Source organism: Phaseolus vulgaris, chromosome 10 (genome assembly GCF_000499845.2).
Source record: "Phaseolus vulgaris cultivar G19833 chromosome 10, P. vulgaris v2.0, whole genome shotgun sequence".
Lineage (NCBI taxonomy): Eukaryota > Viridiplantae > Streptophyta > Magnoliopsida > Fabales > Fabaceae > Phaseolus > Phaseolus vulgaris.
In genome coordinates, this window is record NC_023750.2 from 42,823,734 (window position 1) to 42,848,381 (window position 24,648).

At 33.1% G+C, this 24,648-nt stretch overlaps 4 protein-coding genes across 6 annotated transcripts; 3 read left to right on the top strand and 1 right to left on the bottom strand.

The window, feature by feature from the left end:
• Positions 1-801: 801 nt before the first annotated feature.
• LOC137819424 (uncharacterized) lies at positions 802-5,848 on the top strand. 2 transcript variants are annotated; one of them, XM_068623274.1, is made up of 9 exons: positions 802-1,091; positions 1,345-1,426; positions 2,572-2,800; positions 2,920-3,074; positions 3,192-3,237; positions 3,329-3,420; positions 3,562-3,658; positions 5,160-5,216; positions 5,425-5,848. In XM_068623274.1, exons 2-9 carry the CDS (start codon positions 1,407-1,409, stop codon positions 5,581-5,583), a joined length of 855 nt encoding a protein of 284 aa, XP_068479375.1. In that variant the 5' UTR covers positions 802-1,091; positions 1,345-1,406; the 3' UTR covers positions 5,584-5,848. The 2 variants fall into 2 exon arrangements, with proteins under 2 accessions (XP_068479375.1, XP_068479374.1); XM_068623273.1 differs by having other exon boundaries at positions 808-1,091; positions 1,350-1,426.
• A 2,433-nt stretch (positions 5,849-8,281) lies between these two features.
• Positions 8,282-10,327, top strand: LOC137819198 (uncharacterized). The gene is made up of 4 exons (XM_068622971.1): positions 8,282-8,436; positions 8,652-8,740; positions 8,825-8,922; positions 9,756-10,327. Exons 1-4 carry the CDS (start codon positions 8,424-8,426, stop codon positions 9,859-9,861), a joined length of 306 nt encoding a protein of 101 aa, XP_068479072.1. The 5' UTR covers positions 8,282-8,423; the 3' UTR covers positions 9,862-10,327.
• Positions 10,328-11,493: 1,166 nt separating this feature from the next.
• Positions 11,494-17,877, top strand: LOC137819362 (uncharacterized). 2 transcript variants are annotated; one of them, XM_068623182.1, is made up of 14 exons: positions 11,494-11,640; positions 12,624-13,041; positions 13,240-13,331; positions 13,713-13,871; positions 14,066-14,402; positions 14,755-14,873; positions 14,958-15,030; positions 15,100-15,320; positions 15,773-15,829; positions 15,903-16,074; positions 16,600-16,722; positions 16,805-16,975; positions 17,273-17,332; positions 17,412-17,877. In XM_068623182.1, the coding sequence occupies exons 1-14, from the start codon at positions 11,597-11,599 to the stop codon at positions 17,535-17,537; spliced, it is 2,172 nt and encodes a 723-aa protein (XP_068479283.1). In that variant the 5' UTR covers positions 11,494-11,596; the 3' UTR covers positions 17,538-17,877. The 2 variants fall into 2 exon arrangements, with proteins under 2 accessions (XP_068479283.1, XP_068479284.1); XM_068623183.1 differs by having other exon boundaries at positions 11,495-11,640; positions 12,627-13,041.
• A 371-nt stretch (positions 17,878-18,248) lies between these two features.
• LOC137819363 (protein MODIFIED TRANSPORT TO THE VACUOLE 1-like) lies at positions 18,249-22,749 on the bottom strand. Its single transcript, XM_068623184.1, has 5 exons — positions 22,180-22,749; positions 21,082-21,831; positions 20,710-20,865; positions 19,115-20,047; positions 18,249-18,654 (listed from the first exon to the last, which is right to left on the bottom strand). Exons 1-5 carry the CDS (start codon positions 22,384-22,386, stop codon positions 18,613-18,615), a joined length of 2,088 nt encoding a protein of 695 aa, XP_068479285.1. The 5' UTR covers positions 22,387-22,749; the 3' UTR covers positions 18,249-18,612.
• Between the last annotated feature and the right edge of the window lie 1,899 nt (positions 22,750-24,648).

Consider the following 24,648-nt stretch of genomic DNA (forward strand, 5'->3'; position numbering starts at 1 on the left):
ATAAATTTGTGAACACCTTAAAGAATATGTGACCTTTAGGAAACTATTTGCAATCCCATGAAAAACTCTATCAAATATTTTTTTTAAAAGAAACTTCTATAAGCATCCTTTCTGTTTCAAAGTCAAAGCCCCTTGCTTAAAATTTGCAAATTAGTTGGTTAAATGCATCATCAAGCACCAACGTCACTTCCTAGATTGATTTGGTGGGTTTTGTCCTTTTATTTTATTTGTGTTATATGTTAATGTTTTTTTAACTAAAAATTGAAAAGAGGGTACCCTTCAAGTGCTCTTCACGTCCTTTCAAAGGGCTCAATTATCCCAAATGTTAAGATTTATTCTTCTTGCTTTACCAATTAATAAAGAGTTCATTAGAATCACTTCACAAAATAAGAAACAATAATTTTATATATTATGGAACAAAGATAGTTACACCCACCAACTTTCTCTCCCCAAAACCTAGCCCATCAACTTTGCATTTTAATACAAAATTAATCACATACCCATTTATCATGCTTTTGCACCAAACAATTACTATTTTAAGTTATAACTTAGTTTAGTTTTTTTTTATTTATTTCGAAAATCTTATAAATATATCAATCGTGTTTAGTATGTTAATTTGAAATATGATTTTATTAAATCAATTTTTTTAATATCTAAGATTTAATTTTGAAGTGGTGGTCACATAATTTAGTGAAGCGTAGAAAATAAAGGAAAGTTTGTTGATTAAACATTAATGAAAAGAAAAAAATATTTAATTACGGTTTTGACTCGTTTAAAGCACAGGCCACGTTTGAGACGTGTGCAACGCTCCAGCGTATAAAAGTGCGCATGGTAAGGTGAAGTACAACAGCACAACAAAGCCAAAAGCGACGACTGCACAGAAAAAACGGTTAAAACAGAAACAGAAGTCGCCGGCGGCGAAGCGTTTATCGTTTTCCGGCAACGAAATGGTGAGGTCCTCTGACGGTTACGGCGTGGGAGTGGATGAGTCGTATCGCTCGCTGCCGTGGCTGTACTTGATGTTCCTGTCGATCTGGTTCGTCTCTGCTTGCTCTTGGACCGTTTACACCTACAAAACGCGACATACTCAGGTTTCACGTTAAGCGATGATTCGTTATCGTTGCTCGAGTTTGATCTTGAATTGATTATAAGCAACGCGAGGATATCATTGTTGTTGTCTGAGTGAAGTTGATGAGGAGTTTTTATTTTATGAATATGTGAATTTAATTGAAAGCTCTGTGATAGTTAATTGTTTTCGTAGTATTGTTGACTTGAGTTTTGAATAAGCATTGGTGATTTTTTTGGTTGCGTAACTGGTTTGTTTTGTGATGTTGTTTTTGTTAGAGCAGTGGAATAATTTGCAGTGGACACTTGCTTCGGTCCCGTTGATTAAAGCGTTGCAGCTCATGCTGTCGTTCCTCTTCTGGTAGGTTTTGCGCTTTGGTTTTTTTCTTTTTGCTTGTTTAATGTTGCACTTGGTTTCTAGCGTTGTATATTTGTGTTTTGATTTTAAATCAAGTGTAGTTTCTCAGGAAAGAGTGGGTAACTCTTTGCCTCTGTTGTAGCTCGCGAGTAAGGAGGCAAACTAAGTGTTTGATTGGAGGAAAGATGGGGATACCAAATTTTCAAATTCTATAACTAAACATTCCATATATTTGAGAATCAAAACTTCATCAACATTTTAATGGAACTTTCAATTTTGTGAAACCAAAAGATTAGCCACTCTATCTTGAATCAACATTCAAAACCTTAATACCTTCGATTCTGTAGGTCTTTCCTCTTAGATATTCATCACTGTACTTTTTCACCCACCTCTTTGATTTACACTTCTTGAACGTATCAGATTCTATGGAAGAGTACTGTGCTTTTCAGAATACTTGTCAGACAAGATCGCGGAGTAATACGACCTTACTAGTTCTAAGCATGACTGTGTATTGATAGAGTATTTGTAAGTGAAGATGGAAAAAAGGCAAATAATTATTCTAAATTTAGATTCATTAGAAACGAATCGCACAAGCCTTCTCATGCACAAGAAAAACTCTGTATTGCAGTTGAAAATTTTCTGAATGCGTGTATCTATTCTTTCGCGTAAAAGCGCCGCGGATTGGTCCTGTACAAAGTTTATGACCGGCAGGTAGGGGACAAAGCTCAAACTGACCCCAATTTTGAAATGTATCTGTGGGGTTGTCGTTTATAACGGAGAAACTCTTTTGCAATGAAGAATCAATTAATACATCATAAAACAGTTCAATTTCAAACGGGTAGTTTACGAGGTCTCCTGTCAAGTAATCTCGACTATATAAACGTTACATGGCGTGTTTGGGACATAGTTTCTGCCACAACAGAGAAGATAAAACATGTAACTTCCATGTTATTAACCATTTTTATATGTTTTTTTGCCTTTATAACATGTATCCAAACACACTGACATCCTACAAATATATTTAATGAGACTGGACAAAGCATGGCAGGCTTTGAAGTTTGTTAGACAACACGTTATAGTAGTGTGATGTTGTAAGGCTGTTGTACGCAAAATTTACTTCATTGGGTCTCATGACACTATTCTTGCAGGTATTCTTGCTTCAATTTTCAGGCCTGCTCTTTGTGGATGTCATTTGGGGTGTATGTAACGGGGGTGCTATTTCAGACAGCTGCTTTTGTCTGCTTTTTGCTCATTTCTCATGGTTACTGCATCATGTGTGAGCGTCTTTCTTTATATGAACGCCGTTCAACTGCCGCACTTGCATGTATCTTTTACTTGACTCTGATTGGGTACAAGGCTTGTGTGCCATACTTTTCTGTAAGTTTCTTATCTGGTCTAATATAATGCAGTTAAATTGGTAAAACTGTTATGCTTGTGATTTATAAGAAGCATGCGTGATTCTTTGATGCTAATTCATAATTTCATCAAATGTGCAGGCTCTTTTGCTATTAAATTATTTTGTTACATTCTATATAATATTCCACCATATATCCCAAAACCTACTAGTGTTGCGAGAACAATTGAGCCTTATAGAAAATGAAGATATTCAACCAATGTATGATGCCGTGTATAAAAAGTACACAATATTCAAGTAAGTGCCACACATCTGAGAAATGTGCATGTGTAATTTCTTCCCATTTGCATAGATATATCTACCCATGCAAAAAAGAATTCATACTTAATAGTTGACATATTTTCCATCGAGCAGGAAATTTCAGGGTGCAATGCAGATAGTAGCTACAGCAGAAACTGTGGTATTATACTTGGGTTTCTCTTTATAAACTTACACAGTGATATATATAGATATAGATATATTTCTAACTTTAACAATCTCATCAATTTTAGATATATATGAACATGAATGACTCTTCAGAGAATTACTGGCTTCGTTTATTGCTCAGGGAATGGGCACAATTCTGCATCTTTGTGTACATTGGGTATGCATATCTGTTTTCCTGTGCAAGTACACTTGAATTATCGAACTTTATAAAAATGTATCCAAAAAAAGCCACCCAGTATGATTTTACTCCAAGTATAAGATCCTTTTTATAGCTATTAATCTATTCCTTTACATACAGATGGATTTTCAGGTCACAAGATTTGGCACCAAACTTCTCTGTTATGCCCATCACTAAGTGTAAAGGCGATACTCTGGTTCCTCCCATCTATAGTATTGTAAGTTTTTCATCTTCACAAGTAGATCAAGATTCCAAACGACATGGATTATTTTAGTTGTACTGGAATGTTTTCACTACATAGGAATACGAAACAGTCAAAGTGTATTAGTAAGAAATCAGGATTTTGATGAGGTTATTTTTTTTGCTTTTTACCAAAATGGGGTCTGTTTAAAAAAAATTACAAGTTTAGGCAAGTCGTGTCAATTCAGCACGACTTCATATGCACAAATCGTCCCAATTAGACACGACTTTGTCCTGTCATACTGATGTCGTGCCAACTTGACACGACTTGTCTAAATTTGTAATTTTTTTTAAACGGATCCCATTTTGATAAAAAGCAAAAAAAAAAAAACCCCCTTATAGTCAAAAACCCAAGAAATCAGTTGTAAATGATGTTTATAGTCTAGCACCGCTTAGGATTGCAGCTCATACTTGTTATTGTATCAAGTCTTGCCCTTTGGACGACAAGGATCCCACTCCCCAATATATAAATTATACCTTTAACGTACTTATTTAGATAAGTTTACTCTGTTTTCTATATAAGGTAGGGTGGAAAAGAATTAGAGAGAAAACAGAAGCTTGAAATTTGATCCAAAGGAAAGATGATGTTTGGTTGGAGAATAGATATATACATAGTGTACTTACAAGGTGTCCACAATCCTAGTAAGATCACCAATTCCTATATTTCGTCCTTCCTTCAGTCTAGAGGGTCGGGTATCAAGTTAGTCTTTTATCTCACTATGTTCTGTGGGGGTTATACTACTCTTCTACTTGTGGGCCTTGTGGAAGTCTACATCTTTCAATGCCCATTACTTACTGTAGTGGTTTGACTGTTGTTATTGTGATGACCTTGATTAGTGTCCTCATATTCCGCTGGATATTATCATAATTACCTGTTTTAAGGGTGATCGCGTGCTTGTGAGAGCACTACCCCACGGGCGTGGTGAGATTAGATCGTTCCTGATAGGCTACTACGTGTCGGCAAGTCGCCTCCGGGATTACGACTAACCCGAGACGTCGTAGTTCCTGGTTGCAATGTCCGCTATGCCAGAACACCATAGTTGTCGGATATATACTATATACTTAGTGTGGAAATAAGTTAGTAGAAAATGATGAAAATTAATTTTTTTTACTTAAAATGAAATAGAAAACGGACTAATTAAAATAAGTGAGAAATAACATAATGAGCTTCACTATTTTTTTTAAATTATTTTTCTCTTCCTTGTCTCCCGCCAAATATCCTGTTTTTATTTTCTCCTCTTCCATCCCTTACAATCAAATAAAGGTAAAAGTTATTTTCTTTTTCTCTTTTCTATTTTTATTTCCTCTAACAAAAATAAATAAATCATTTTCTTAGTTTTCTTCCCCTGATCCAAAAAAAAAACATATCTAGAGTTCATTCGCATATGCAAATAAGATAATTAAATAATTAATCTATACTGTATGTAGTTTACAGAACATTATTCTGTTTTCTGACCAAACTAAACACCTTGGTGCAGGAAATGGATGCAGTAACATTTAAAGAATTTAGTAGCCATGAATGGCACATTGGGGTGGTAAGTGTTACAAATCTGTTCTCATGTTCTTTAATTATATAGTTGACTACATAGTATGGTATGTTGCATTCTTAAATGTCATCCGACAAATTCTTATAAGCTTTCGGTAACTTATATTGCATTCTTAAAATATTCCTTTATTATTTTTTACGTATACATTCTTTATGAAGACCAAATAACTCAAATAGTTCATTTTCTGTCTGTGTAGCCAACTTCTGCTTCTCATGTTGAAAGTTCCACAAATGATGTGTTCGTAATCATTCAGCATCCTCGAGCACAGAGGCTAAGAAAGCTCGATACTTTTTCGCATAGTGCCCTCAATACAAATTCATCTCCACGTCGAAACGTAACGAATACTGCTACATAATCAATTATATCTGCTTTACATGTCTATGCCTTTTCCCTTGCAGATGGCATGGTTATGATATGATTTATATATTTAATTATCATACTTAATTTTTTCTGTGGACTTGGGAATCCTAACTTAAGCGTAAACCCACATGCAGTTTAGCTCGTTTCTCACAAGCTAAGAAAGAGGTTAGAGGTTAGAGGCTAGAGGCTAGAGGCATCTGCAAATATGTAATAATACATTATGAATGTAGTGAAAAATGTATATATTCCTCTTCATCTCATATTTGGTTTTTTTTTTCATTCTCAATTTTTAGTGTCAAAGGGCCTAGGACACTAGAAAGCTTTCACATAGTAAGTTGGTGAACTAATCTGCTAGGGTGGGTGCAGGACTTATATAGTGAAAATCAACTCTACTTTATCTCTTCCGCATTTAATTTCACTCACTAAATTCAAGGTGCCCACTAAGTTGGTATTTTAAAACAATATCAATGTTAATCTTGCTCAACATGACAAGGATGAAATAGAACAAAATCAATGTTTCGGTTGTATAAAGTCTATGCTAAATAATAAATTTGGTTTCAAATGTGTATAACAGTCTCGTCCTTGAATGAATAAAAGTGTAAAATTTGTCTTAAAAATAGCAAAGTTGTCTTCATTATAGATGTAGGTTGATAAAGGCTTATATATATTGTATTTTATTTTTTTTGCATAAATGCTGTAATTTTATTTTGAATTAATTGAAATAAGTGTTTGTTAGAGAGATGAATAAGTTGTGTTTAGGAGCATGACTTTAGAATTACATATATTAGATTTTTTTAAACATGACTTTATAATAATTTTTTTTATTGAAATTGTTATAAAAGTATGACTTCAATATTAATATATATATTAAATTTTACAGAAGTTATGCATAAAGACACGATTTTATTATTTTAATTCGTTTCTAATTTCTTTCTGAGTTTTATATGAACATGTGCATTTCATGTCAATATGTCATAATTTCTATATAGTTTTGTGTGATTCTTTAATCATGGATTCTTATCAGTGAGAAGTTTTATTTACTTGCCTTTTATCCAATTTCCTTGACAAGTAACTTAAATTTGACCATTAAATTAAATGTAAAACTGGTTAAATGATTGAGGAATCTGCAGAAACTGAATTGTATAATTGGAACTCAGCCAATAGAAGAGGACAAGTTCATTCATGAAAAGAATAAAAAAAAAAATCAAAACTTGAAGTCGTGGCTCAACCTACAATTTATACTAAACAAATTAGAATAAAATAAAATTTTAAAGATAATTAAAATGTAGTGCTTTTATATACAATTTTTTTAAAAGAATGAAAAATGAAATATTAATGCTAAAGTCGTGTTTCTTATAACAATTTCAGTAAAAAAAATTAAAATTATTAAAAAATTGTTTTTAAGCACAGAGTAGATTTTTTTTTAATATATACAAATATAAAGTTGTGCTTGATACAATCTCAAAATTATACTTTCAAACACCATTTATCCCTTTTTATAAAAAAAATACATGTTTTAATAAATCTGAAAATAAAATTGTATTATTTAAATAAAAAATCCATAAGTGACAAGATAAGATCTGGTAAACATTGATTATACTAAGTATGATTGAGAATATATATGATGTCACTATACAAAGTTCTTTCTTTTTACAATTTTAACAACTTTCACGAAAAAAATACTATTTACACCCTATTTCCTAAAACGTAGATGACCCTTTTTTCTAATTGCTTAGCAAACATAGACTAAACTTAAAATGACTCCTTCATACCCACTTGCTTGAGGTTTTGCACGATCATGTCCCATATTACTGCAAAGACTCAGCAATTTTTTTTTAATATTGTTTGGGTGTATGCAACAATAATTGATGTTTTGTTAATTTTGCTATTTTTTTCATGTTAGTATCTTGATTATTTTTTTATTACAAGTCATTTGGGTACACAAAGATTATTAGAGTTTAGAGTTTCAATATTTTTTTCATTGAAAAGTCACATTCATTTGTGAGTGCCACGAGTCTTCTTATTTCACACAACAATATTAGCAAAAGAGAAAATACTTTTTATGCAATAGATGAAGAGAATTTAAAGAAAGAAGAAAAAAAAATATTGATGTAGATAAGATAAAAGAAATTAACATCCTAGTTCTTCAAGATATTCTTTATGATCTAAACATAAAAAAGGAGTCATGTATGCACAACGGTCCATTTAATTATCAAATTATTTTTCATCATGAAATCATCAGCAAAATACATATTGAAAAACAATTAGACAATTTATCTATAACACTATAATAAAATCATTAAATAAAACTAATTTTAAAAACTTAATAAAAAATTATTGTATAAACTAAAAAATTTATTAATAATTAAATTAATTTATATTATTAATAAAAATTTATAAAATAATTTCTAAATTAATATAACTAATTATTACTTTATATTATAAATTACTCTCTATTAACTAATTCTGATCTAATAGAAATTCCAAATTTAGATATAATTAAAAATTATTTTATAAATTTTTATTAATAATAAAAACCATCTTAAATATTAATAATTTTTAAATTAATATTTAATATAATTAATATAATGATTAATTATTTGTTCTCTCTAAACTTAATCTTTCTTATTATTTTTTTAGTGTAAAAAATTAAATATTTAATAAAAATATTGAGAAGAAGAGAGTTTTAATTTTTTTCCCTAATTACAAAACTTTGATTCGTGGTATGATCGACCTGAAGAGTAGAAGGGACTGAACTTGCAGCGTGTATAGTTTAATCCACTTCAAATTGAAACTGTTTTCTGAGATTCCATAACCACGCATGAAACCCTAGAAATGAGTGCTGCAGGTATTTGTTTCTCTTTCACCTTTCATCCTCTGTTTCATAAATTATTTGCTTCCAAATTTTGTAGTGAATAGGGTTCTTTCAAAACCTTATGCTTCCTCTATTGTTTCTAAAACCAATACCGTTTGCTATTCCTATGCTGATTTCTTCGCCATGCTTTGTTCTATTTTGGTGTTTCTGATTATTGATAATCGCTTTGACTCTTCTGTGTAGTACAGGTGGTGCATTTGGTGGCAATAGGGGGCTCCGTCCAGTGCCTCCGGAAAAGGGAATATTCCCATTGGACCACATGCATTTGTGTGACCTTGTATGAATGCTTCCTTTTCACTTGTTTATGCATTCTGGGTTTCTCAGCTCCATTTTAATTCCTTCTTGTATTGCCCTGTTGCAGGAGAAGGCGGAATATCTCAATTGTTTGAAGACTGCTGGACACCAGTCTGAAAAATGCAGGCAATTCTCAAAAAAATACCTGCAGTGTCGCATGGAGAGGTGGGTTGCTTTCAATGCATTGCAGATAAGATTTTAATGCATATGTTAGTTAGTCTTTGGTGTTAATTAAGTAGGCTAAACTACTCTTTTGAGCTCAATGTTGTAGTTTGACTTGATCACTTAGCACCTTTATGAAAGTATTTATATCTTTTGTGGATTTGAATTAGTCATTCTAAATTCTTGAGAGTGATCTGTTTTAAAGTGAGCAATGCAGTTTTGGTGAAGAAAAGAGTGAGCACTTTTCATTAAAACTTATTATGATCTTGAGTGTGGAACTAAAACCAAAAGAAAATACGCATACAATACAACCATACCTTTACAAATTACCTAATTATAGGAATAAAATGCCTTTTTGAATAACCAAAAAAGAGAACAAAATTACAGGAGGCAGCAATAGCATTTTAAGAGACAGAGTCTCTATATTTAGGATTACCTCATGTAATTCCTCTGGCATCCGTTATTAATCCTTTTACTCAGGCAGTAGTTTTTCATTGGGTTTTCTATAGATGTGTATTTTTTATGACACCATAGGAGCTTGACAAGATCGTAGTCACAAGTAGAATGACATTTTATAAAAAATTTGTACCCATTTTGCAAAGAAATCATCACGTCTAATCTCATAATCTAAACCAATTCTTATGATGAAATATGAAGTATAGAAGTTAGTGATTTTAGTGTATATCTTTGATCTATCTGTCTTCTTCTTTTCATTATAAAATATTGGTATATGGTGCTGCAGATATTACTTTTGGTATATATGGTTCGTAGGTTTGTTTTGACTTGAATTTCTTTTAAAACTAATTACCATGAACTATATAATTGGCTTCTTACAGGAACTTGATGGCAAAGCAAGACTTGGCTGAACTTGGTTTTAAGGAAAGTAATGTAGAAACTCCTGGAGGGAAAATTACTGACAGGGTTGATAATCAAGACCAATAAACCCAAAGAACTAAGAATGTATATTGATTTCAAGGTTGAGTTTTGGTAATGCCATTTTTGCCGTTAGCTTTCCATTCATTTGAAGAGTAATGACAAACCATGTTCGGGGAACAGAAGATATCAGTGAACAGAAGATGGTGGACAGTTTGTCCTATTCTCTGTTTTAGACTAGTGGTTATAATTATATGGACGTTGATTCTGTTCCTTCTTGGCAATTATAAAAAGATGGAGTGGGTTAGGGTAGTCAATTCAATCGAAAAATTGGTGAACAAGTTATCTGTTGTGTTGTGTTTGTTTCATTCGACCAAAATACCAAATGATCATTTATGAGGTGGTTGAGCCAGTCCTCGAAATGGTTACAAATAAGTTTTATTTTTTTATTCAATCAAAAGCTTGTTCTTAAAGCAAAATAGTCTTGATGTTAAACAATAAATATAATTTATTATCTTTAGCATTTTATTGGCAATCTTTTATTACGCGAGATATATAATGTTTTCCATGTTAATGTTTTGCTTTACTCAACCTTGATACGGTTGTGTTAAATTATTAGTTCTATAATACTGATCTCTCTGTTTATCAGTTTGATTTGGCCTTTAGGTTCATTGTAGTAGGAGTAATCAATTAATGTACCAAAGTGGGAAAATATTTCAAAATTTGAAGTTCTGTATATAATTGAAGAATGATATTAAAATGTGATTTTGAATGGTTTGTGTATTTTTAATTAATTGCAATGGTTCCTCATTTTCCTATATCAGAAGATGAAAAAGATTTCATCGTATCACTTGCTCCCTACGTAAAATTTTCGAACAAAACATCAATCCATTGAATTCGAATAGAAATTCAAATTGGATTTCGAATTTTTAATTTCTATTTTTTTTTCTTAAAGTAGTAATTTTCTCAGTCGACTCGCTTTTTTCAAATTGTTTTTCGTTATTAAGAAAAGGTAACGAAGATAAAATACGAGCTTGTTTTATAGCAATTGTAATTAATCGTTGTTGTTTTAAGGTCAATCTATTTACGCGTCTAGATAATATTTTTCCTTGTTCACTAATAAATCGACAAATTAAACCCATGTTTTTATAATCAATTCGGTCCCCCGATTGAATCGGGGGCGTAAAATTTTAAAAATAATTGTTCATTATTTTAGAACTTGAAGAATATATCATTGTTTTCTTAAAAATAATTGAACTCAACCTGCACTTGGTATTTTTTATGTACAATTTTTTAGCCTTTTGACAGTAGTACGGTTATATCATCTGACTTGCATGTATTACATATGGTTCCACAAGAACTTAGTTAAAAAGATTAACTAAAAGTTAAAAGTGAAATGAAGTTAATTCAGTCCTAACTAAATCATGTTTGTACTGTGAAAATGGAAATAGATACAAATTTGCATGCAAAGATGAACTGCTACCATATATATCCAACAGAAGCTTGAGCCTCATTAAATCAGAGCAACGTTTGGTGTTGTTTTTGACTTGTAAGAAGCACCATTGGGGACAAGTGCTGTGTTTTTTTGTTTTAAGGTTGTGTTGTTGTCCACATGCTAAGCATTAGAAAGAAAAGCTAATAGGAGCCAAATCCAAAGGGCAATGAAGTGTTGGAGTTGGTGAATTAATTATAAATTTAGTGTCTCTCTCTTTCTGTGCCTCGATGCCACCGCTCTTACACTAATTCATTATTTATATTTTCCAACATTAACATCTCTGTTTCTTCTCTTACTTTTCCACTTTCCATGGCTACTCACTTCAATCTGCAGCATCAACTTTTCAACTACTCGTAAGCCTCCTCTAACTCTTTCTTCTCCTTCCTGTTTTTGCTTTAACAATTGTTACAAACGCATCAAAATAACCCCTTGTGTCCTGTAAAGGAATAAATACTATTTGAAATATATTTGTGGATATTTTCCTACTTGAAAGTTGAAATTTGTTTCATGCATATACACACTTTGGAAATTTGGGTAGATTATACACAAAGATCATAACTAAATTTTGGAGTTCTGAGGGTGAGTTTCTATTTTTTTGTATATAATCCTTTCGCTACCCCTTTTTTGCCCAGTTATGAAATTAATAAGCCAATCATCCATGGGAACAAAACCAATTAAAAATTATCAAAGAAAAGAAAAAATGACCAAAGTTGTCAGAAGGTAGCCTTTTCTACAAAGTTAAAATTTTATCTTCTGAGCTGCTGTTGTTGATGTCCTCGTATTAATGTTGTTGTCAAGGCAATCAACAAGTTTGAGAGTGGTATGACCTTATAACAATTTGGAAGAAAAATGTTCATTATACATAAAAGTACATTGTTACTTGGATCCGTTCTGCATGAAATCTAGTAGCAGCTTATTATATATTGTATTGAAAATCTCACATCGACTAGAGATAATAACATTTTATAGTATATAAATGAGTACAAATCTCGTCTTATAAGCCGATTTTATAAGATTGAATTAGACTTAAAGTTCACTTCTTAATACGGTATCAAAATTATTTAGATCCTATCCTAAGGGGTGTCAGAGATCCTACATCGACTAGAGATAAAGACATTTCATAGTATCTAAGTGGGTGCAAACTTCACCCTATAAGCTGATTTTATAAGGTTAAGTTAAGCTTATATTCACTTCTTAATATATATGGTATTAGTCACTAGTTCAGTAGTTCCAATTCAACTAACTTTTTTTAAATATCTGATGTGTATGATTTGGTTATGCATTTTAGACATTGCATATCGTCAGAAGTTTATGCATCTGCTGTTTCGTCCTAAAGCAGATCCGTGGGGTTGGATGTCAGAAAAAGAACAACGGGTTATGCCCTTCAACATGCCAATTCAAATGTATTAGATGAGAGAAACAATAGTTCTTTGAATAGTAGCATGTTAGTTGGATCTCTGTCTTCATGTTACACATCCTTCAAGAAGTGCTCATCATCATTGGCAGCATCAGCTAAGACTTGTTTTTCCGGTACTGATGATCAAAACAAAGAAGGAGTTGAGGTTACTGATGTTACATCCAGTAGTCAGGGAATAGAACATAGTAGGGTGCATTGTGTAGTGTGGTCATTGCATGAATCTTCTGGGAGCTTTTCCCAAGCAATCAACTCACTTGGACTAGCAAGTGGTCCAGCTCTTGCAATGGCTTGGATTGGGAAGGATGTGCATGAATGGCATAGACGTATTGCTTATCAGGTACATGCAGCAAAATGTTCTATAGTGAAGAAATATATAGTTCTCTCCCACACATTATTTTTTTTTTACATTATGGGAATTTTGGATATAAGCCTGTTAATGAGAAGATGCATATACTTATTTCCTTCCCTGAAAAATCGTCATGAAAAGTTGATTGGATCTAATAATGAAAATACAACTTTTGACATGTGCATGTAGGTTGCAGTTTATGCTTTAATGAAAGCAGTAATTGATTTGGAGATATTGCTTTCACTTGAACGACTAAATGAATTTTCCCCAGTAAAAGAGATGTAAGCTTTTACTGTTTCTGCTTTTCTTGTGAATAGTAATATTGACATATATATAAGAGTTGTAACAAGTAGGAATTTTATCAAACCTTTGATTGGTGTGCATCATATTACATTTTTGTTGATTGGATGACTCATGATACTGAATTTTAATTTGTTGCTGTTTTTTAGGACCCATGATATTCTTTGTTGATAATAACTGATCTGTTTCATATAACAGATCTTTAGGGATTAAATGACTCTGCATATCCTGTTTTAATATCCAACACATTCACTATTTCTGATTTTTCCTTACACGTTACTAGTGGTAATAATGAATGTGATCTTGTCAAATACAACTGACATAACCATTACTTTCATCTGTGTTACTTCTCCTTTTTTCAGTTTGAGCCCACTAATGAATCAAATGGGAGAGAGCATTGAAATTCAACTGAAAATGAAGCATCCATATTTGGTGCAGTGGTTTAGAAACACTGAAATGCCACGGATAGCAGGATATTTTATTCCACTTCTAAAGAAGTGGTCCTTGGAATATGCAGGAAGGTTTGCTTGAAACAACCTTGTTTTCAGAAACATATTTTTGAACCTTGGATGGAATTCCTTTTTCTTAGTAAAAAAATGTCCTTACATTGGCTTGACTTTCAAAGTTTTCCTTCAAGTTGACAATTTTATGCTCATTTCTGTTAGATTCGCCTATATTTGGCAGAAGAAATTTAGCCTGACAGAAAAGTATTCAGCGGTATTGCAGGAATTATTGTGGCTATAACCTGTTGCAGTGCAGTGGTTAAATTTGGCTCTAGGCACATCTGCTGCTCCTTACTTGTATTGTCTCTTGAAGATGTTATGGTCAAGCTTATGGATTTTTCACTCAATCTTGCATCTATGGACAAGTTACACCAATTAGCAACTGAGGCAGGATTTGAAGAGAATTTCTTGTACCATTTTGGTGGGAAAGTTCTTCCCAGTGAGAAAACTGAGGACCTAGAGTTTTGGATTGGTTTGGCCCACAAGAAACTACTGAAAGCCTTCAGTGAAGAAAGCATCACTTTAAAGAAGCAAAATTTTCAGCAAAAGGTCAACTTGCAGAATTGTGAAGAAATTTGATGGATTAATAGGGCTTAATAGTATAATATTTATTAAAAATAATTTGCCTCATTCAAAGTGAATAGCAGAAGCATATAGGCTAACATATTTGGATAAATTTTAGCCCTGTTGATACAGTTGACATGAAGAGGACATACTTAGTCATAGTGCCTTTTTCCTTTTCAGTTTTATAAAAACAGAGAATATATTCCTAGTCATGTTGCATGATCACTTGACATGCCTGCCAAATAACCAATCTTGGTAATCTTATTATTTTGTAGGTGCATGCATGGTTATATATCATTCTGTTCTCAGACAGTTGTTTATGCTGTTCCTTTCACAGATACGAGCCGAGAGTTTGGCCACATTGGGACTTTTTACATATCTTGGAAGAAAGACTAGAATGTTTTTGTCAGCAATGGGCATTAAGGATCTTGATGGAGTAGTTAAGGACTTCCTCAGGTTGATCTCTTTGCTTGTTTTTACATTTTCAATCATTTAAATTTTCAAGATACTGATAGTGAAGATTCAATGCTTTGATTTTAGTTACCTGGAATGTGGCATTCTTTTCATTTATCCGGAATTTTCTTCCATCAGTGTGTACCAGTGTTTCATGGAGGTTAGTTTCTGTTAATTCAGCCAAGGTTGAGGTTAAAAACCTTTCATATGTTGGGATTAAATGTCACAGGTGGTAACAGATGAGATAGGATGGCTTGAATTTTATATGTCCTTTGTTCAAATAAACTGCAAGGAGAAAAGGTCTAAACATAATGCTAGGCAGGCAGAGAAAGAGATAATTTCTTCTGTAGTTTTCACTGTGTGCTATGATGTTTTCTCTGGGTTTGCACACTACAATCGCTCAACTCAACAATCATTGGACACAGCTTCACGCTCATACTTGCTTATTTGGTAATATTTAATTTATATATCAGTTTTAATAGTTTATATTAAGAATTAAGAAATGGACTTTAAGCCTAACTCAACCTCATAAAACCGGCTTATGAGGTGAGGTTTGCATCGATGTTGGATCTCTAACACATTTTCTCATGCCGAGAGTGACAGCTCGTGCGTGTGACAATATATTTATGAGTGGTTTGATAATAGCCAGATAGTGGGTGGCTTGATAAGCCCATCAAGCACAAGTTGTCACTCTCGGCGTGAGAAGGGTGTGTTGGAGATCCTACATCGACTATAGATTAGGACATTTCATAGTATATAAGTGGGTGCAAACCTCACCTTAAAAGCTGATTTTATGAGGTTGATTTAGACTTAAAGTTCACTTCTTAATAGTTTAACTTTCTTTGTTTAACAACAGTTACTATTAACATTGTATGTTTTTCATTCTCTTTTGAACATCCTAGTCAGGGTTTGCTGAGTATTTGTCTGCAATATCACTGGGCTGCTTATGACAAGTCAGGGTAGGATGGTTCTTGTTTGATGGATGCTTCACTCATTAAATGTTGCAGATCATTAATTAGTGCCTATTTGCAGGGAATCACTAAATACCATGGATCATGCTGCAATTGACAACCACACATCATATATGGGAAGTATAAATGGACCCAAGTTACCTCGGGTGTTTGAACTGCAGCAGATGTCACATGATTTAACTACAGAAGGATGTCCAGAGAGTAATTTTCGAAACAGTTGTATTTTCAAAAAGGTATGTTGGGAAACATGATTTATTATAACAAGGTATATAGCAAGTTAAGGAAATTCATTATCTTGATAAACTAGGATGTAAGTTGATTCCTGCTGCGAGACTCAGACACTCCTCTTACATAGATTCGTGTTCCATGTCCGTGTCGTGTCATTGTGCTACATAGGCTGGCTGCAAGTTCTACACTCAAATTTATCTAGCCCTTTTTTAATTTGCCTGCTGGGTTTTGATTTAATTTTTTTTATCTAGTGTGGTGATTTTTGCTTGAGTATTTTGGCAAGGATAAATGTTGGTTTTGCTGATTTTTTTTCCCATTAAGTATCCTTGGTAGTTGGCAACATATGCTTAATGGATAAGAGATAATCTAAAGGATTTGGAGAAATCATTTAGGATTAGAAACAAAGTGAGTCTTGTTGTAATTGAAGTTAATGATAGTGATGAGCACTATCACTGCACTTGTGGAAAATCAGTTAGTTATACATATGCCTTCTTCTTTGTAACCAATGCTTCTTATTTTCTTAATCATAGGCTTCAGTTTCTGCAATCACAAGTAAGAAAACACATGAGAAAGACTCTTGCATTGACAAGTCAAATCCTCAGCGTGAAAATTTTATCAAGAGATTCATGATAAAATTGGCATCCACAAGTGCAGTAAGAGTTTTAATAGTGTGCTTCTGGTAAATGAGTAAGTTGCCATGACTCTACGTTTTTAATGTGTGGAATATTTTACTAGGACCTCTGGATGGGTACTGTATTGCTCTTCATAGACATTATGGTTGCTTTAGAGCTACTTTCAAGGCAAATGCATGGCTGCAAGCCTTCGGGGAGTCAAAGAAAGAGGCTAAATAGAACCTTGACTGACATAATTGTGCTAATTCCAGTGACAATCTTGATGCTACTTCCTGTGAGTATAAAAATGTTTTTCACTGTTAGTGCATAACCTATTTTTTTCTGTTTCTAGTATCTCTACTCTAGCATTTTCTTAAAGGATGACCACTTCATTTGAGAGGAAAAATTACAGGGGAGAAAATGTGAGACTAGGAGAAATATATACTTTACAAATTTTCCTTTCTTATTTGGAATGATGCAGACAGAGGAATTGATCACTGAATATGCAATTATAATACACTGTACCTATTATATTATTACTGGGAGAACTGTGCTGGAAAAATTTCAATGTAACATTGATTTTGATTTTCAGTTAACAGCTGTAGGCCATGCAGCCATTCTGGCAGCTATCAAGAAGTATATGCCATTATTGGTAACTTGTTGCTGCCTTGTCTATCAAGATTTTCTTTTGTCTTGACCCTACTCATGATGATGCTTGCTACTTTATGCAGATCCCTTCATCTTATTCTTCAGAGCGCTTGGATGTTGTAAAGCAAATAAAGCAGATTAGAGAGATGGGTGGCCAGTTACATTTGGCTCAGTTTGACCTTGTAGATCAACCAGCAACCATTTCTTGAGCATGACCATTTGGCTCAGTGCTTAATCATTCGAATCAAACTTCATAGTGTCAGTGCTTAATCATTCGAATTAAACTTCATAGTGATTGGTCAAAAGTAGAAAATTATTGCAGAGTCCTTCCAAGTTGCTTCAGTATCCAAAGGGATTATGTATATTTGGATAGCTATCATGAATACATTTTAGGGTGCTGAACATACCTTTGGAGTAAGATAACTTTTTGTATCCATTATTCTGAAAGTACTTCTGGAAGGAGTGCTAATACAAATATGTATTGATGCAATGAGGTATTAGTGTCATGATTATAGATAAAAAAAATGTACTTCACATTCATCTATTTGCTAATTAGTAAATATATAGATTATCACGTTTAAACGTTAAAATGAATGCCCTGCAATACAATACTCAATTTGATTACACGGGAAGCATGTTTAATAGATCCCTGCTGTTAGCCTGCACTACCCTCATCCTGAAACTTACATCTAAATTGATTTCAAATTAAGTACATAGATTATAAGTATGAATTGAAATCTATATAAAATATTAATTTATGTAGCAGCAGCAATTAGAGCATAATATATACAATTATAACTCCACTGTATTGGTCTTTGATTACCATCCGCATAAACTGACAAAGGCTCCAGCATAGTTTCCGCGTAGTGTACAAGGCAGTTCTTCATTTCACACATAATGGATACCAATAAACATGAATGTGAAAAATCTAAGAGTTGTATTTTACTTGAAGCCTGAATTACAGTTGCAATATCTCAACCATTAACTACATACACAACATACTCAAGAAAATAAAACATTACAGTTCTCTACACAACATTCTTATGCTAAAATCTAATTCAAAGCGACAACCATTTTGAATCTCTTCATGTCCAAAATGTATTCTCATTTATTATTTTTGCTGTCAACATGGACATGTAGAATTGCATTTATAATGCTCCATCATTGCCAGAGAAAATCAACTTTTTGCACAGGTAACGAAACTATTAACTGTTTTGATCTATTAATGTCAATCCAGCAACTCCACACCGTAAATATCCTCCACAACAACACAAGATTCAAAGTTTAAATCATTCTCCTTGAATCACGAGTAGAGGTCATATGGTCCTACAAGCATGAAACAATGATAATGTTAATCCACCAAAAGCTAAACAACAGATATCATCTCAATAAATATTCTTGTCCCATGGACAGCATGGGGGCCCAAACGAGAACTTGTATTGTAATTCAGTTTCTTAAAACAAATTTTGTCATATTTTAATATGAACAGGAGTGTACTTCATTCATCAATGAAAATGCAAACCGGTAAATGATTTTTTTATTCAAAGCTATGTTTTCCAGGTGTTCTGTAATGAATTTTTTATTCAAACCTATGTTTCCACAGATTACCAGTAAAATACCAAGTGGCTTGTTTTTGAAGATAAATCACATTTTAAATTATTTAATTCCATCAAGTTGCTAAATAGAATACTAATGAATCTGTACTTCAAAAAGCAAAAATTCAAACCACATCCTTAACAAAAATTAAACCAATGGGAGGTACTTGTAAAGTATTTACACAACTTACAGAGATAAAGTCAAATGCTTTAGTTTCTTCTTTCCTCGAGGTGTTGATCATTGAGCTAGGAGTTTGAGTTTGAAAACTTGGTTGAAATATGTCTGGCAAAGGTGTTCTTCCATTGGGTCCAGCCATTTGAGTAACACCGTCATCTCGCATATTGATATTATTAAGGTGTTGGAAATTAGCCATTGTTGCTAAGAATTGCTGTTGAGCCAAAAGAGTTCCCATGGCACCGTAATTAAGAGACTGGGGAGAATAAGGTTGGTTCAACATGAAACCAGGCTGCATGTTAAAAGGCAGAGCACCAGTAGGAAAAATGGGATTTACATTCAACCCCGTTGGCTGAGAGCTCAACATGCCATCTGAAGGAATATGGTCAGTTAAGCCTGAAAATAAAGATTCAGATTGCATGGAAGGAGATGTTCCTGTGTGCTTCGTACTTGAGGTATTTTCCTCCATTGATAGGCCGGCCATTAAATCAGTAACAAGCTCCTTATGGTTTCCCTGCTCAGAATTGGAAGTAAAAATGTCAAAAAGTTGAGGATCACTGATATTCCCCTGCCTGTGACTCCCATGATTGCTCTGTTTATCATTGCCAACAGTCATCCCAGAAAAGAGATCATCAGCATGGTCCTTGTTCTCACTTGTGTGAAATGAAACATCAGCAAATGGATCATCCTCATTTTTTATTTCTTGACTAGCTCCAATAGAGCTGCTGAAATCTCCAAATAAATCATCAACCAGAGGAGGGGATGTCAAAGTTGATATATTTTGATCTGTTGTACTCTTTAGAGTGTCCTCAGTTCCGTGATAATCATCTGAATCACCAGTGTCTATCAAGTTAGGCAGCTCCACAACAGCAGCATTCTCTGTTTTCACAGCATTCTCTGAATTAATTGCAGAGCTGTTTGGCTGGCCTCCACCTAAAAGACCAAGAACCTGTCCATCAAGGGGCCAAGTGCCGAATTAAATTATAAGGGTTGATCTTAAACTTATTATTAGCTCATATTTTAAAAATTTACAAATGACACTTTAGACATTTGCTATAGCGTAAAAAAAACAGCACATTTACAAGGGTTTGAGACTCACAGGGAATTTCTTACTGGTATCCATACTTTCAAAGCTAACAACAAAATATTAATTATCAAATCTGTTCTGTTTCACAATTCAGATTCCATTATAATAATTAGCATCCAACCTACTCAGTCTAAAAAGTTTAGAACCAAAGTTTCAAACCTGAGTGGTTAGAGCTCTCTAAATTTGCTTATCACATTAGCTTAGAAACCTTTGATGATATTATCCAAAGTACCACCGTTACTTAAGGGACAGCAATAGCATTATGCACAGCTGACTTTAGTCTGTCACTATTGAATATTTTTAGATTAATATATAACCACAAGTTCAGTACAAAATAGTGATCTATTATAACCTTAGTTGACTATATGACCAATTTTTCCTCTTCCTGATTCATCTGTTTTTTCATTACCAAAACTTGAGGTAATTTAATCACACAAAAATAAATTGAAATAGTGTAAAGTGTAAAATAATCGAGATGGAATTTTAATATAATAACTATTCATTTAGGTAGATAATGAGGGTACCTTCACAGCCCTTTCCCGTAAAGAAACTTGCGGCGATTCAGAACATCTCAGCACCAGATCTTGGTTTTCAGTGAAGTAAGATTCCACCAGTGAAAAATGATCATCATCCTTCTTTCTAAGAATGGATTCAAGGACACAAACAGCTTTCATGCGAACCTGCAAATATTATTCACACATGTTTAAAAAAAATATCAATGCAAATAAAGATATAATGTAAAGTCAGCTATATTGTGATCCCAAAATACTTGGAATGAAAATAATCTGTAAATCCTAAAGACTTATATAGATAAACAAGCGCATGTCTGTATACTTCACATGGTCTTTCACGTGTAAATTTATATTTCTGTAGAAAAATCAACATAATAGACATGCCTGCCAAATTGGAGATTGAAGCTTCAGTTCAAGGGCATGACATAAAGGAAGTGCATCCAACTTTGCAGCCTCTGCTAGGAAAGCTTGAATTGCATCTCGAGTGGGTTGCAGGCGAACACCTCCTGAAGTTACAATTGTCTCCAGCAACTTAAGCTCTCTTGTCTTACTCTCTACATAACTTGCACCAGATTCTCCATTTGATGTTTCCGTCTTCGTTACTCTTGAATCCTGATTCCAAGGACCAGAGGATTGATTCTTTGAGCCTCCAAAACTACTCTGAGCTTCATTATGATTCGAAGCTGGCTCATATCTGTCACCATATTCTGCTTCATTGGTCAATGATCTTCGAAGATTTGGACTTCTGTAGCTGCCAGGATCATTTTTCATCAGCGAATGTCCCTGTGTTAAGCTATTAATCCCTTGCTTAATTGACGCGCTTCCAATACCAACAACCTCACTGATAAAAGATTTCTTATCTTCCTGTGGCGGCTCATAGTTTTTATTCCCAAACCCTTGTATCCGCCGGTTTAGATCTTCAGCAGGTGCTGGCTTACTATTCTCTTCTGAAAATATGGCAGAGATAGCCTCGTGAGCAGTGTCTCTCACAGCCTTATTCAGTGCATCAGCTTTCAAAGGATCCAACTGTCCCTTGTAGTGAAACAACTGACGAACCGCCACTGAATGTCTCTGCATTTCCCTTCTGAACTCCACACCAGACTTCCCAACCACATACTTTATCAATCTTAAAGCCTGCCAACATTAACAAAAGCATGTAACACAGCATAAAGAGTTTAGATAAATAATATATGATGCAATTTCCAAACTCTGACACCAAAAACCAATATCACCCTTTCTCATATCCCCACCTCCAACTTCACACTCTATGACTACGAAGCTAATTCCAACTATCTCAATTTTCAAATCCACCATCTCTTTCACCCCTTATACTAACACTAGCAGCTATTCCAAAAACTCCCACACCCCAAAAAAAAAAGAGTATAGAAATAAATAAAAAAATTGAAATTTGAACCACCCAGATCCAACTCATCCAATCTCAATCAGGTTACATAAACCAAAACCAAATAGATTTTTAAGTACCTTCTGCTTCACAATTGGGCTTTTATGTTCCAAACGTTTTAAGACAAACTCCGAAATCTCCTTCACAATACTAACATGCGAAGAACGCAAAAGCTCGCTGATTTCCTCCAATTTGTAAACGGGTGTGACTTTATCTTCATCGGACGTAGCTGAATCGATCAACCGCGACCGCCAGTACGATTCCACCGCTCTTCGACTAGATTCCATTTTTCCCCAGATCACAACAACCCTAAACTCCCCAAATGGGATTTTTCAATGCGTAAACTTTATCAAAACCCGAGACGAATGCTAATTCTCTGAACTTAAACCCACGGATCGATCAAGAAACGACCACCCAGATAGAAAATCCAATTAGGGGTTCGAAAAGTCGCAAACTTTGGAGGTGAATCGAATGAACAACGAAGCTCCCTCCGATGGGGTTGTGAGATTTGGGGAAGAACGGAAGACGACGAACGACAGAGAAAGAAAAGACAATTTATGGCACCAAATATAAACTCGTGGAATCAACTTTCACTTATTTTCTTCGTCTTTCAACTAAAAACAATAACAAAAAAAAATATTTATAAATTTATAATAAAAAATAATTCTTACCTATTATTATTCAGACAAGATAGTAGTTAACCGTCTAATTTTTAATTAAACACTAAACTTTTATTTTTAATCTAGTTTCATAATTAATTATGGTGTCATCTTGTTTTATTATTTTATATATTATGGTGGAGAATTCGTTGGAGGTATTATATTATTTTTCTTGGTATGCATGATAAATTAGGTTATTTTATATATTAAATTGATGTTTGAAAAAGTGTGTTCATAAAAAGTCCATATTTGAATTTTAGAGATTAAATTGATATCAGTTTTTTTTACTGAACAGTGATATTACTTTATTTCCTTAAATAGAAAAAAAATTGACATGTATTTATTTTACCATTAATAGATTACATTAAGGAATATCACTCTACATTTGTAATGTAAAACAATGCCAAGTTATCTTTGTAAGAAGTAAAATAGAGTTTTATTTTATGATAAATAGAAAACGTGTTTCTATTAAACTAATTGTAAATTTTATTCTAGCAGATTACAGTAATAAAAGAATGTAACCCTTTAAGATCAACTTAATAATAGGAGTTTGAAAAGTTTTGTAAGAAAATTAAATTTAAATTTAATTATCATGTGATAAGAATAAATAAAAAATATTTAAACATTAAGAATTTTAAAAAAAAAGTTTGGTTTCTAACAGTTGGTTGTGTCCATCTTTTTCATGTTTGTATACTTTACACGCACGTTTTTCATTTCCCATTAATATTTTCTTTTCTTTTTTGATAATATTTGATATTATAACAAGAAAAGAATATTTCTTTCTTTCATTGGAATTTTTCAAATGGGAATACACACTCCACAATTTTTCCTTTTTGCTTACGCTCTTTGTTGATTTTTTTTTAAAGAATATTAACTAATACTATTAAAAAATATATGGTTATTAATTTCCTAAGTCGTGTTTTAAACTATTAGTTTATTTCAGTCAAAATAGAAGAAAGTCAAGAATAAAAAAATTTAATATCCATTTCTCTAGTCATTTTTTGTTACTAGAATCCAAAAAAAATCCAACTTTCTTACCAGTTGGTGAACTTATCATTTGATACATCTCCAAAAAGGAGAAAAAGAAAGATTGTTATCTGTCACATCACAGTAACTTTGATTCGGTTGGAGATGGGAAGAAACGTGTGAAAATATGTCTTTCTTTTTACACCCCATATTTTCCTTAAGAACTCCCTAATTTTTCAAAAAGACCATATTATTCCAAATAGCACCTATCCATAGTAAACAATTACGGGATGTATGAAAAACTTATAGGAGTGAAGAGACTGTTTCTTCCTGCACCTCCATAGGTTCTTCTGCCATCCTCATACAAAATGTGAAAATACATTTTTATCCTTCTTATGTCACTCTCATAAAATAGTTTTCGGATTATGTAATCTAGACACGCATTTGAAAAAAGAATTTTGGATTATATATTTTGGAAGCTAAAAAATACTTCTGGATTACATAATCCGAAAACTAATCATGCATCTTAAAAAAGGCTTTTGGATTATGTAATCCGAAAGCTAGTTACGAATTTGAAAAAAAGACTTACAGAGATTACATAATCCGAAATTATAGAGGGATATTTTGAAAATACAAAAATTTATGGAGGTGCAGGAAGAAACAGACGAGTGCAGAAAGAAAGAAAGAGTCCATCTTTGCTTCTTAAAAAAAGAGAAGCCCAGCTGAGAGAAGCCGAGAGAACCTTGGGCCTAAGAGAGAAATCATTAGCAATTAGTTTTGGGGATTTCTTTTTACACCCATACTTTTCTCCTACACTCCTACAAATGTTAAAGTCCATTGTCTTTGTTATAAGAAGGCTTGTTTAATCTAGAATACGCTTTCAAATTTGGGAGTTGTTTTTTTATTGTACATTTTTTTTGATTT